Genomic DNA, 13,872 nt, shown 5'->3' on the forward strand with positions numbered 1-13,872 from the left:
CAGGTGTTGGGGAGCACTACTGCATTTGTGTCTCCAGAGGGAGCTGTGTGAAGTCTGATAAATTGCCTCAAGTGATGTCACTTGAGTCAGTGTTAGTTGGGGCTAAAGAATACAAGTATGAAAATGGAGCAAATCTTGGGTTGTGGAGTTAAAAAGAAGTGACCTCTGTAGCCCGCTCCTCATCTCTGCTGGAGGCTAACAGCTCCAGGCTACATTAGTCACAACTAGCATAACACATTTTGTTAGTTGCATTGTGGGTAACGTAGGCGCCAGGTTTTGAGAAGGAAGAAGAATGTGTGAATTAAAAAAAGATTATATCTCTGTTCTGCTGCATCAATTTTTAAAAATTGCCCATCATGAGTGCAACAACGTTATATGGGTGCAATGATAAATTGGTTGGGTGCTCCTTTAAGATTGCTCTTCACTGTAAATAAGGGGCCCAAACCATGAAAAAAAAACATCAATTGCTATTCCCTAATAGTTTTTAAAGTGTTTTAAGGTTTATTCCTTTAAGCAAATTTATCAGCCATTTGGTGGCACAAAGTCTAAAGTGTGTTTAATTTTTGAATAAGTAGTTCCACTTCCCCTATACAGTACCCCATCATGATAAAAAAAACAACCAGAACAGTTCAGGGTAGTGGTCCCCTCTTATGTACAACTGCAATGATAAAAAAAAGATGTGGTTTGCTCTCTCATTTCACAAGATAACGATTACTCAATGGGCTATACGTTCATGAGGTGTGAAGTAGCAACATTTCTCATTAGGTTTGGAAAACTTTCTCCACCCCTCTTTTGCTACTTCAGCTCAAGTGCAGCGGTCCCCTGGCTTGGCATGCAACGGCAGTGTGGGTCACCCTGCAGCCTGTTCAGCTGCCAGAGCCCTTTGTGTACAAAGATGTTAATTGGTCCTAATCCGCCACTAGAAGCTGTTTTGGTAGCCTGACCTCGCACCCTGAAGGACACCTTGGTGTGAAATACTAAAGAGCCCATTCAAGTGCCAGAGAAAAGAGGCACAGAGCATTCCAACACAATTCAATTTCCCAGCTGAAAGAGGGGGGGACTCGAGGAGAAGGGGGGGTGGGGGGGGGTCGGAGCTGGGATGGAGATGGGGGCGCATCATCATTCTGACAATAAATGAGCGCTACAAAGCAGTAGCTGCTGTGATGTGCAGCCTCACATTCACGTCTTAGCCTCTACTTCAAGGGATTCCCACAGCCCCTCTGGACATGGGAATGCTAATTGCCTCAATCCTAAAACCAGCCCTCACCCACACCCCACCTTACCACACACACACACACACACACACAGCCAAAGACATGCAACAGTGAGTCAATAAACCAACATGATAAAATCACTCATATAATCCTCACAGTCATTCTACAGCGTTTGTTGCTATGTTGTCACTGTCTGTTTCTATTGACTATTGATGGTTGCTGTGCACTAATATCAAACTCTGTACTTGCCCAAAATAGAAGCACAGTCAACCACAGTGCTATAAACAAATCTCTGCAGCTACTGAGTTTTATTTATTTACCATCCTCTCCATGCCTCCAGTGGCTGGTTAAAACAAAAACTGCAATGCCAAGTACTCAGAAGAATGGCTGTCAAGTTGTGGCAAAGGGATACTTCCTTGTAGTTTCAGGTTGGTTCTCCGAAGTACAAAACACTGAAAATAAACCTACACTTGGGTAGGTTTTGCACTTGTATCACAGTGTTAAGGTATACCATGGTATTTAGAAATCCCAAAGGTATGATTTTCAGTACTGTCAAAAACATACTGTCAACAAGTGTCCCCAGAGGTCAGTCAGTCATGATACATGCAACTGGTGGAACAGACAGCAGAGCTGAGAAAGATGACAAGCGCCTGTTGGTATACAGGACTCAAAAAAAAAAAAAATGTATTAATTTTTTTTAAAAAAGGCCTCTGTTTGGGAATATTTTGGATTCAGGTACGATCAGGCAGGTGAGCCAGCCAACACAGAGGCTTGCCATTCTGTTATTTAATGCGTTTGCCATTGAATATTTTTGAACAACATTCTGCAATGAGGTTATGTTATTACACCAGGGGAGTCAGCCCACAGATTAATTATGTGAGGTAGAAATAATTGGACATCTGATCATTTTGTCCAAATAGTTAAAACTAATTTGCTGACAAAAAGTACCAAAAATGTCCATATCTGGTTGTGTGGACCAATTTTTTGTGAACAAAAGCATCACCAATGCAGAACAGCCAACCTCGGTGACAAACATATTGCATCTGTGTGGCTATTTCACAATAAAAGTCACCCAGTGGTTCTCCAAATGAATGCTTTTAATTTGAAGCAGCGGCAGTACTGATGGCCCACAGAAACGTACAACTCTGTACATACAAATCTAATTCAGCTCAACTCTGAGCAAAATACCAAAGCTGTCAATCACTTCAACTGCTGTGTGTTTTATGAACTAATGAAAATTATCTAAAAAAAAAAAAAAACAGAGGAATCTCTTCTTTACATCTTATCATCATATCTCATCTATTATCCCATCTTTATTATCTCAGCAATTCTGAGCTAAATGAAAATGAGGTAACCTTAAGCTGAAAAAAAATAACACCAAGGTCAGAACAAATAAGGACATATCCTTAGGATTTGCTAAAATGAAAGTGTAACAATGACAGACTATTATTTGCTCAAGAGTTTGAGACAGAACAATCAGTCCTATTTTCCACCTTTCTTATTTGTTCTGTGGGGGGATAAAACAGTTGCTATGTTCTTGGACTCAAAAGCACAAAACACATCTAGGATTAAGTTTTCAACCCACAGAAAGTGCTTTGTGCTTTTACATTAGAAAAAAAAAAAATCTGGGAGACCAAAATGAACTAAAAAACGGATGAAGGTCAAGTTGGATATTTTGTTAACAAATGGCAGACTACTTTTATAACAAGAAAGCATTTCAGAATCATGGGGGGGCTCATAAACAGCAGCCAGGATCAACACGCCTCTTTCCAACCAGTCTGTGTTGTGACATGACAACAGGCCTGCTCCTGGTTTTTGACACCCTTAAAAAAACGAGACGGGCTTTTAACCCTGCAGGTACACAGGTACTCCATATTAAGAGGACTCCCTACCTCACTGCACTGATTGTGAGGAAATGTAATCAGGCTCGAACCAGGAGCAAATTTGCCAGCAGAGTGGGGCCTCTTGTCTGTGGGGCCTTTTTGCTGGTGGGTAGTAAAGCAGAGGAACATCGCTGTCTATACAGAGAGGCAGCTGGTTAACACAAGAGCTTCATTACAAAGGTGGCGGAACAACAGTTTACAATCACTCGCAGTGGTTGACGCACATTTTCGCGCTCAAGTAATGGGCTCAGTTCACAAAGTGTTTTAATATGTTTCCTCATAATGACCATATATTTAATCTTAATGTTGTGTTAATGTTCATATTATTGTTATTTTGTACTGTCCAAATATTTGGACAAATTGTATTTTGATGCTTTGGCAACATTGTTCTTGAAACTTTCATGCCAATAAAGCTCATTGAATTGAATTGTTATAAGCTTTATTACAATTTAAACAAACTTGGTTCATTCTTACATTTTAACCTAGAATGTGTTAAAACTTTTGATTTACATACTGACAAAATCACTCATCAACATGGCAGTAGCTGTTATTTAATACCCCGCCTGGTTCCAGACCCTTCAAATCATTGCCCACATTTACAATCCTTGCAGCGACTCAGTTACGTCTGGCGTTGTGCTTGTTGATGTCCGTCTCCCCAGCAGAGATTTGTAGGCCAGCTTAAGTATGGGGAGTTCATTCAAAGACTGAAAAATACCTGCATCCATAACAAATAACAACAGAAAAACTGGCAAAATAATGGCGACAAACATGGAGGAGATAGACGCAGTTCTATAGGTTGTTGCAAGTCGACTCCAGCTTCAGTGTCGACTGAAAATAACGTTGGCAGCACAGAATATACAAATGTTTATACATAATTACAGTTGCAACTATAAGTCGATTTATCAATTACAAACTATTCAGCTAATCAACTATTTTGATAATGGCTTCATAGTCCATGTCCAAATTCTCTGGTTCCAGCTTCTCAAATATGAATGACTATTTTATGGTTTTTATAGTCCTCTACAACAGTCAACTGAATATTTTGGGTTGTGGACTGTTGGTTGGGATAAAAGAAGATATTTGAGGACGTCATCTTGGGCTTTGGGAAACGGTGATCAACATGTTCACCAAGAGTGAAGCTTTTAATGAATAGAACTATAGTGTTAGTGTAGGGAGGCATAAGGAAAATTTTACTACATTACAAAAAGAACAACCTCTGATGAAGATCTTCTAAGTGTTCTGCTGGGCCGTATACAAAAAGGCTAAGCCACTTCAACATTGGGCTCATTGCACATCATCATCATCATCATCAAATCATTACTACTGCTGTGGAAATTCCAAACCTTGACTGATACAGTGCCATGCTATTGCTAGGGAAGTTAAGCAATGGAATGGGGGATTTCTTACATTTGAAAATACACACTTACTTCCCTAAATGACCCACCGATTCTTCAAATGAAGAATGTCAGGAAATGTATGACAAGCGGTCAGCAAAAGTGTGCTGTTCACGTGGATTGGTTTCTGTTCATGCAACAGACAGAAATGGTGTCAAATCCTTAGCCTACATTTTAATGTTCTTTCATGAAAAGAATGGCAAACGCCCACAGGAGAGGCTTTTTTTTTTTCCTACTGACAAGCTAGCTGCTTAAGCCTAATTAGAATGTGGATTATAGAACTGTTACAAAAATAACATTGATTTTATAGAAATTACTTTCATAGTGACAGATGAGACATTTGTTTATCGTGACTACATTATTACCATTAATTAAATCTTCACAAAGAAGTATAGTGCCTTGCTCCATGTCTTTTCATAGCACTAAATGACAGAATGCACTACTAAAACAAAGGCAAGCCATTTCGTGGGCTAATAGCTTTTGTCGCATTTGACATGAGAGAGACAAAGGCCTCTTGAAAGAAAAGACTTGGTCTGATGAGAAATCTCTTTATTTGTTTATTTTCCTGCTCTGTCTCGGAGTGGCTTTTCTATAGCTGCCTCTCTTAGAGCTCTGTCGAGGCAATAAGGTAGCGAAGAACCATCTCGACATTGTGATCTTATATACTGTTTGATGCCTGGTAACTGGCTATACTGACGGAAGTGTCAGCGGTGTCCTCCTGTCCACACTGACGGTAGAGTTTGCTCTATACCGACAGCGATATGGCTGATCCAGTTCTCATCTTTACCCGTCAAGTGTTCATTTTGAGAAATGGCAACACAAATAATACCAAGCCCAGTGGAAGACAACATTTGTACCTATATACATATATATAAAAACAAGTCATGACTTAAAGGCAGCTCCAATTCAATATATTTGAATAATAATTGTCTGATATGGTTTTTCCACAAAAAAAATGCAACTAATTACAATTTCTTAAAATGGCATCTACTCCTTCCTCCTCATTAAAAATCCAGACTCTATCAATATGCAAATTGTTTCTGAAATTGTTAATTTCAGAAGTTTAATTGCTGGACACAATATGTCTCCTACTTCAGTAAAAAAGTCCATTTTCAGTGTATGTACACATACAATCAGAAAAACACATTTTTGAGTGGAGGGGGACTTTCACAATAATATGATACACTATAATAAAAAAGGTGCACTCCTTGGTTTAGTTGTAGTGTCCTCAAACAGTATCCTGGGAACAAGAAGAATCTGCCAAACTCATGTTTTATGTGCTCTGGCAGAATCATCTGGCCCCCCTCCCATTTAGACAGATTTACACCCGGCATAGAACTGGACAGGCCAATCACAACTGTTAATCTAATATGGGGCGGGTTTGATATGATGATTGACGGACAGCAGGTCCAGGGGTTGTCCATTGTTTGAGTTTGTTGTCAATAAAGTTGAAAAAAAGAAGTCTGCAGAGTGCAACACACCAGGCTTATGAGACTCAGATCAAACTGTTAAACTAGGCAGTGCTGATTGTATTGCCTATTTTCAGCCACAAATGTTTTCAGAAACCTTTTTTAGCGTATTGTTTAGCTGTAATTTGAGAAAGCTTGTGAGCCGGCCATCATGCTGAAAAATGATGAGCCAAAAACCAAGCACCGCTCAACTCGCATGTCTCAGCGCTACGTAATACATTTTGTTGCTCTGATTGGTTGTAGGTCTATCAAATTGCGCCCAGAGGCCTTTTGGTCTGCCTGTTGATAATGCCCCTTGGAAATCAAAAATGACCTGAGAGGTTCCAGACAGTTTGCAAATTAGTCTGACAACACCAGGCTACCAAAACAGGGGGTCGACAGCCGGTTATGTTTTTCGAGAGCTGGCTACCCACCCTGCTGAACCTGGAGACCAAGCAGGGTATCTTTAAAAATGACCACACTCATAGGACCCTCGGCCAACCAAAACCTAAACCGCCCCACGCAGTGATTATGAAGCTGCACAACCCAAGGGACAAGCTGAGGATTCTCACCGCAGTCATAGAGAAAGAACCACTGACACATGAGGGACAGACAATATTCATCTGACAGGATTTAGCAGCTGGAGTCATAGAAATGCGACGCACGTTTAAAGGTTCTCTATGTAGAATTGTGAGGCAATTCACGTGTATTAATCTTTTAAATTTAAATTTTTGGATAGCATATGCAAAGGTATGTAGATAAATATTCTGTGTGTGGGAGATGTTTACATTTTATTTATTGAAATGGTTTCAGTAAGCCTTTATGGTTGACTGTTAAAATACAGTATAAGGACATTTAGTACAGATGGCTGTAATGACTTGTAGCGGGCGGGAGAGTGGAGAGGATTTTATTTTCTCTCTATCAGAGAGGTTTTTGCTGGGTTACATGTGCCCTGATACTTTTTCCAATGGGCCACGTTGTTGGCCTGCACCGGGGGGGGGGGGGGGGTAAGAGGGGTGGTCTGTGGTTACTTTTATTTGGAGTTAGTTGGGATTCTATCGTTTGGGGATGGATGTCCATTTGTTTTATTAATGACATTATTCATTTAAAACCATCCATATTGTTGTTTATCTATCTGCTCACGCTAAACACAGAGTCTCTGCTGTGCTGCAAAGCTTTCCCTGCTAAATTATAACCTTCTTTTGATCCTGTTATGAGTGATCTTAAAATGGTCTCTTTCAATGTTAAATTTAATAATATAATAAAAAAAAAAAAAGATCCTTGCTTTCCTGAAAAAGGAGAAAACACAGATAGCTTTATTGTCTGAAATAGGGTTGGGTCTACCAGATTGGCATATGACAATTCAACAGTGAAACATTGCGGGGGGGACTCTTAGTGAGATTGGCAAGACGCAGATAACCAATAAAACCAATAATCAATAAAACTTGGTTTTGTTTAAAAAAAAAAAAAATTGGTTTTGTAAGGCCATCACAGTGGGTTTAGTCTTTGGCTTTTTGATGAGTTTGCCTTTGGTTGGCACAAAATGTGTCGGGTTAAGCTTCCCTACAAAAGGGGAAGCTTTGATTGAAATAGGAACAGGATGGGACCACTGTTCAACAAACAAACAGTTCAGGATTTACAACCCACGAGAATAATATGCACTGTCGACTGTAAAAGAAGCCTGCAGGTTTTTGCAAGGCCACTCATCCACCCCTACCACAGTGATGTTTTGGCAGTCCATCTGTACAGGTCAACATACGCCATCTAACCTGGCTTCTCAACCCAACTCCTGCTGATCTGGACTGGACGTAGACTGCAACTCAGCTCTGGTGAAGAGGTGTTTCTATTGCAACCGGCACTCTTGTCATGCATTTCATTTTGCACTAATGTTAATAAAACTACAGGAGCGATTCAAGCCTCTGTGAAATGGTGACAATGAGTGATTAACCAGTTACAGGAGTCTCAAGAGTATGAATGTGGGTTCAGTAGATCTCTGTCTTACATGCCTCTCCGATATAAAAGGGGTAAGAGACATGAAAGCAAACAAATCTCCCCACACAGCGGCTTTAAGCATTCAATATGAAAATGCAGCTTTGGAGCAGCACATATAAAAGTCTCTGAAGTTTCCTGACAGTTCCTTGAGATGATTATTTGGGTCTAAATTGCTGCCTCATCACTAGAATGGACCACTGCTGTTTGGTAATGTGTTTGATAAGAGAAAAAAAAAAAAGGCAAGCCATACTGCTAGAACAAAATTAGAGAATTTCAGAGGTAAGATGGTAAGATGTTTTTAGGACAGAGGTTTTATCACATGTTGTATTCTCTCTGTTTGGCTCTCAGATGGCCCCAGCTCCATTAAGTCATTTCCTTCCAGTTTGCTAAGAGGCTTTTAGTCCATGCTTGCCTCTCTGACACTTGCACAAAAGGAAAAACCATCACCTTACTGGCTTCATGGCTCGAGCTGTGTTCAACAGCATAATCAAAGTCACAGTAAAGGCTCAACATCAGCAAAGTGCCAAAAAACACCAAGATCTGTCATTCAAATAATGTAATCAGCATGGCCAAAAAATGTGGCTACCATATGAACATAACTAACAACTGTTTAAACTAATCACACTGGTCACCAAGGAGAATTTGGCTACATAAATTATTTGCATAATTTTTTTGAGTAAGAAAACAAAGGAATAGTTAAATGCACCTTTTCTACAGAACACCACAGGACACTCATCTAAGCCTTTGTGATTCATGACTCTGATCAAAACAGAGGTGAGGACTTTTATTTTAAGGGAGGTCATGTCATTTCACCTCATGACTATAGATAAGTTCAATCACATGACACTGTACTTTGTAAGTCATTTAGTTGATAATCACTCTTTAGAGTAAAAGTACAAATAGCATCATGGGGTACTAAAACTCTCTATTTAAACACCACAGACTTATGTCATTACTTAAAGGCTAGCTCCCTGACTGACCCACTCCATTCCATATTGGGTAAATTACTAGTACTTTGAAAAATTACCAGGACAGTTACTTTCATTGTTGATTAATCTGCAGAGTATTTTCTAAATGTATCATTTGGTCTAGAGCTGCAACGATTAGTTGATCGTGAAAAAATTAATTGGCAACTATTTTGATAATCATTTAATCGTTTCAGTCATTTTTAAAGCAAGAGTGCCAAACATTATTTGGTTTCAGCTCCTTAAAATGTGAAAATTTGCTGCTTTTACAAGTTGTTTGAAGACACCAGCTTTTCATTGTACTGTCAGGTAGGACAAAGAAAAGCAAATCTTCACATTGACATATGTTCACAAATGTTTGGCGTTTCTGCTTGAAAAACCGACATATCAAAATAGTAGAGAGAGCAAGCAGCAAAAAAGTGACGTGAATGTGAGCAGAGCAGAGGAAAAGGTTAACAGTAAGTTGTCAATCTGACAGTAAATGTACAGTACAGACTACAGTGTGTCAGTTCATAAATGCTGCAGCTTCTCAAGATCAAGAAAAGTCACGTCTGTTGTTTTCCCAACTGCTGGAAAAGTGAAAGGGGTTAGCCCAGTCCTGAAGTTGGCAACAATGGGTTAGCCTAACCTGACCAGGCTCACTTAAGGGGGACTGACCTTTAAGGTGGACCAGCTATTCTCATTTTAATGTCAATGTCAGCCACTCCTAAACAGAGAATGGAGAAAGAAATGTCTGGCTGCTAAGTAACACCTGACCCCAGTTTAGACCATACAAACTATAACAAAGGTTTTATATTTTTTCAGTGTTGCTTGCTTTTAATTCACCTCTCAACCTCCATCCCACAAGGACTCAAGACAAATCAATATGATATATCAGAAGCAGCTCAGTATTGAAACAATGCAGATGTAAAATCTATTTTGGGGGTTGAACTATACATATACAGATACATTGTGTCAATATTAATACTGAGATGAAATATAACCGTTTTCATGGCAAAAAAACTATTAATGATTCCCCAACAATCCATGTCTAAAATTAAGGATTATGGATTCTACCTGACCAACAAGTGTGAGTTAATTCACTGCTAAAACAATATGTGTGATTTTACAGTTTTCTGCACTGTGCTATCAGTATTAAAATCAAATGCCTGCTTTACAAAGCTCTCATTCCAAAAAATATAAAGACAAAACAAGGTTTCTTTCTGTCAGGCCGGGAAGTGCAGGTTCATCACTGCAGGCTGCAGCTCTCATGTGATCGAGTCACATGAGAGATCATCCCATCTGTCACCTTCCTGTTCAACATACAATAACGACCTTAACCTTTAAAATATTCCTCAGAACGCCACTTTGTAACATTTCGGCTGCAAGGACACTATACAGACAGCCATCGTTAGACCTTCAAAACTCTCAACACATGAAAAACCTCATTTAAACCGTGCCTCATTCATTCATCATACACTGGAGTCAGCTGACTGTCTGCATAGCAAGCTAATCCACGACGCTAGTGTCATTTAGCTGTGTCAGGTTGTAATAACATCGAGCCCGTACACAGTCACCATGACATGGATGTATGAATCCACATATCACATGAACATACAACTTATATTTATATATGTATATATGTCACACGCTTGGTAAAATATTAATAGAGTTATAGCTATGTGCAGCTCGAGCCTGCGCCAGATTACCTACTATTAGCAATAGCTAGCAGACTAGCTTAACGCTAGCTAATTTGCTATTTGACACGAATGACTTTAGTGTAGCTAGTTTTATAAATACAGCATGATGAGCACGGAGTAATGACATTTATAATGCTCATTTATGACCCCAATCCCAATTTAACTGCCAGTGTGCAAAAACAGCTCGTTTGTTGAGAATCGTTCACAGCTTGTTAGCTAACATTATTGCTGCGTTCGCATCCAATGGAAATACACAGAGCAATATCAAAAGCCATGACTTAAATTCTGTACTTTCTTCTTCATAATTGTCACACTTCACGCAGACGTTTCATGCGTTTGCAAACCAACACTTGAAATGCAGCATTTCAGTTACTGATAATGATATCTAGGACTGTAATGCCACATTATTAGTGACTCAGACCAACTGAAGAGTGACAGGAATGTTACATTCCCCGTATATTTTTCACCCTAACAAAAATGAGATTTACTAGCCTTATATATTCTGACAAGATTTTCAGATTTACTATCGTTTCCACGTCCTCCAATGCAGCACAACAACCTTGTTAAAAGCTACATCCAGCAGCCTGCTAACGTCACATACTCAGCCTGGGTTGAGAGATGTAATTCCTGGTCACAGCCTGGGTGTGTGTCCTTGCAGCTGCTGCCAGGCCGTTGTCCATCGCCCTGTTTGCCACCAGTGTTGCCATCGTCGGGAAAAACTAAAACCTGAGCAAGCTAACGTTGGTCGATGTGCTTTGCTAGCTGGAGCTGAACAACATGAATGACAGCAGAGCAGCTCGTCACATGACTCCGAGGAACCGGATGTTCCAGAAGCAGGGGCGCGCACGTGATGTGAGCGCGCATGTGATTTGTAGGGGTGAGTGGGCTTTTTGGCATTAATTTATGCCCATAAACACGTTCAATTTTTTATTTTATTTGATTGAATCCATTATAAAACACACAGAGATTAAAACGAATTAAAACGCAATAAAATGTAAATGAGCTCACCGAGAAACAGTTTTTTAAAAATTGTCTTTTTAAAATTGATATAAAAAGACAAAACAGATTTTGCAACCCTGATCTCCTTAGGCAGGTAATTCCGAAGTCTAGGAGCCCGAACTGCAAAGGCTCTATCACTTTTGTGATTCTGTCTGGACCTTGGAGCAACAAGGAACAATGGATCCAAGGATCTCGGGGAGTGGGACTGGACATAGGACATTACAAGATCTGATAAATAATTTGGAGCCTCTATGGGCTTTGTAAGTAATCAATAGAATATTAAAATCAATTCTAAAAGCAACAGGTAGCTCGTGTAGAGAGGCCAGGATCGGTGAAATGTGACCATGTTTCCTAGTCGGAGTTAAAATCCTGGCAGCAGAGTTTTGGATGAGCTGGAGGCGGAAGAGATATTTTTTACTGATGCCAGAGAGCAAGGAATTACAGATCAACAAAATAATTACAGCATCAAATGTTGTAATTCAGACAGGGGTACAGAGGATGAACATTCAATCATACAAAACTAAAAGCACTTTCCATTTAAAATATTACATCATACAAAAATGAAATAAAACGCTCCGTTTAGTACTTTGTGGTTAATGGTTACATGATTGCTTATGTTTCAGCCATGATTTCAATTTTGATTTTTTTTTAGTTGCCTCTGGTAGATGCTCTTGTTTGTCTGATGTTATCTGAGCATAGTGAAACAAACTCTGTCAGTGGGGGAGGAGCAAGATTGTGGGTAATTTTGTACATTAAACAGGAGTTTGCAAGGTAGACAAAATTCTCAAAGGTCAAAAGGTTGTACTTTGTAATTATATGACAGTGATGATACCCTGTTGCTAAACCACATGTCTAAACAAAAAATAGATCACAGAGCATAATTGAATGAAATATGTAGTTGCACAAAAACTGGCAGCTAACTGTAATATGGTAACTGGTCATGTTTTATGATATGCAGTTACTCATTTTAGCTGCCAGTTTTGCTGCATTGTATCTTTAGAAAATTATATATTTCTTAGAGCAAAACAAACAAACAAACAAAAAATGTAAAAGAGCACAATTTTTCAAACATGTGATAGAATAAACATAATTCATTCTCTTGTAGTGTAGTCTTGTAGTGAAGTTTGTCAAGTGATGATCTATTTTCGCTTCTGTGAATTATAAGTAAGGGCAAGTCAGCAACTTACACTGTTCTGGTAGGTATGCACCAATCTGATTAAGCAAATCTGTATGGGTGCCAATACTGAGCTTATTAACTAGATCAGATGTTGGCTATGGCATGACAGGGCCACATCAAAGTCCCCTAAAAATGTGTTTTGCTTCTTGTCCCTTCAGTTGGATATTTGAGCTTCACTGTTTAGAATGATGTATTTGCAGAGTTTGACACTAGAAGGCTGTTTTCACTTGCATTCATTTGCTGAATGGAGAAAGTTTCATTGTGAACGACTTACATCTGAGCAGGATTTGTGACATCACAACCATGTTTTGGTAGCCAATCATGGTCCAGTATGTAACTTACACAAGTGTGATGTGGAATCTTGAAACCTCCAGCGCACATCCAGCACACTGAGAACAAACTTAACAGTGAATGTGTCCAGCAGTTAAACCCTTGAAATTAAGAATATTTGCATATTCATAGATTCTGAATTTTTCACCGACAGAGAAAATGTAGACATAATCTACATGTTTAAGGAATTATAAACGAGGTGCTATTATTCAAAGCAGAGTATTTTCTTATGTATTAAAACATGCCTACATGGGGTCTTTAAAAACAATTAATTTGTCAGTATCATCATGAAACCCAGTGTTTCTGCTATCAGTTGCACAAATGCACTAACATAACAGATGAACAGAATAGCTGTACAAAAAAGACTCAATGACATACTGTAAGTTGCCAGTTTATGTAACAATTTAAGGCATGTGGAAATTTTGCAAATCAAGTACATGACATAGCTATCCATAGCAGCTGTTCAGAACTGTATATTCCCAATATCAACTGTAATAATATCTAAGAATACTGCAAAACCTGGCAACCTGTCAAACCTACTAAAATATCTTTCCTGTGATGAAAAATTAAGATTCATGTACATTAGCATAACATTGTTTCATCAATACAACAACACGGTCATGCCATACTTCCTACTTTGTTGTTCTAAATTTGGTCCAACAAGCTTTTAATGTGAAACATCTACAGGAAGTACATGATTCTGTTGTTGTATTGATGGGAATAATGGTGTAAAAAATGTACAACATTCTGATTACATCATGACAACATGACTGCAAGCAGCAGCAAATGAA

The 13,872-nt window shown here is 39.0% G+C and overlaps 1 protein-coding gene across 1 annotated transcript in view; it reads right to left on the bottom strand.

Annotated features, from left to right (window-relative positions):
- The window catches only part of atp6v1ba (ATPase, H+ transporting, lysosomal, V1 subunit B, member a), a 47,428-nt gene extending 36,015 nt beyond the window's left edge, over positions 1 to 11,413 (bottom strand). Inside the window, exon 1 of the mRNA XM_044372552.1 lies at positions 11,177 to 11,413. Coding sequence (XP_044228487.1) covers positions 11,177 to 11,282 — 106 coding nt within the window. The 5' untranslated portion in view covers positions 11,283 to 11,413. The remainder of the gene's footprint in view (positions 1 to 11,176) is intronic.
- Between the last annotated feature and the right edge of the window lie 2,459 nt (positions 11,414 to 13,872).

The sequence above is a fragment of the Thunnus albacares genome, chromosome 14 (genome assembly GCF_914725855.1).
Source record: "Thunnus albacares chromosome 14, fThuAlb1.1, whole genome shotgun sequence".
In the NCBI taxonomy this organism is placed as follows: Eukaryota; Metazoa; Chordata; class Actinopteri; order Scombriformes; family Scombridae; genus Thunnus; species Thunnus albacares.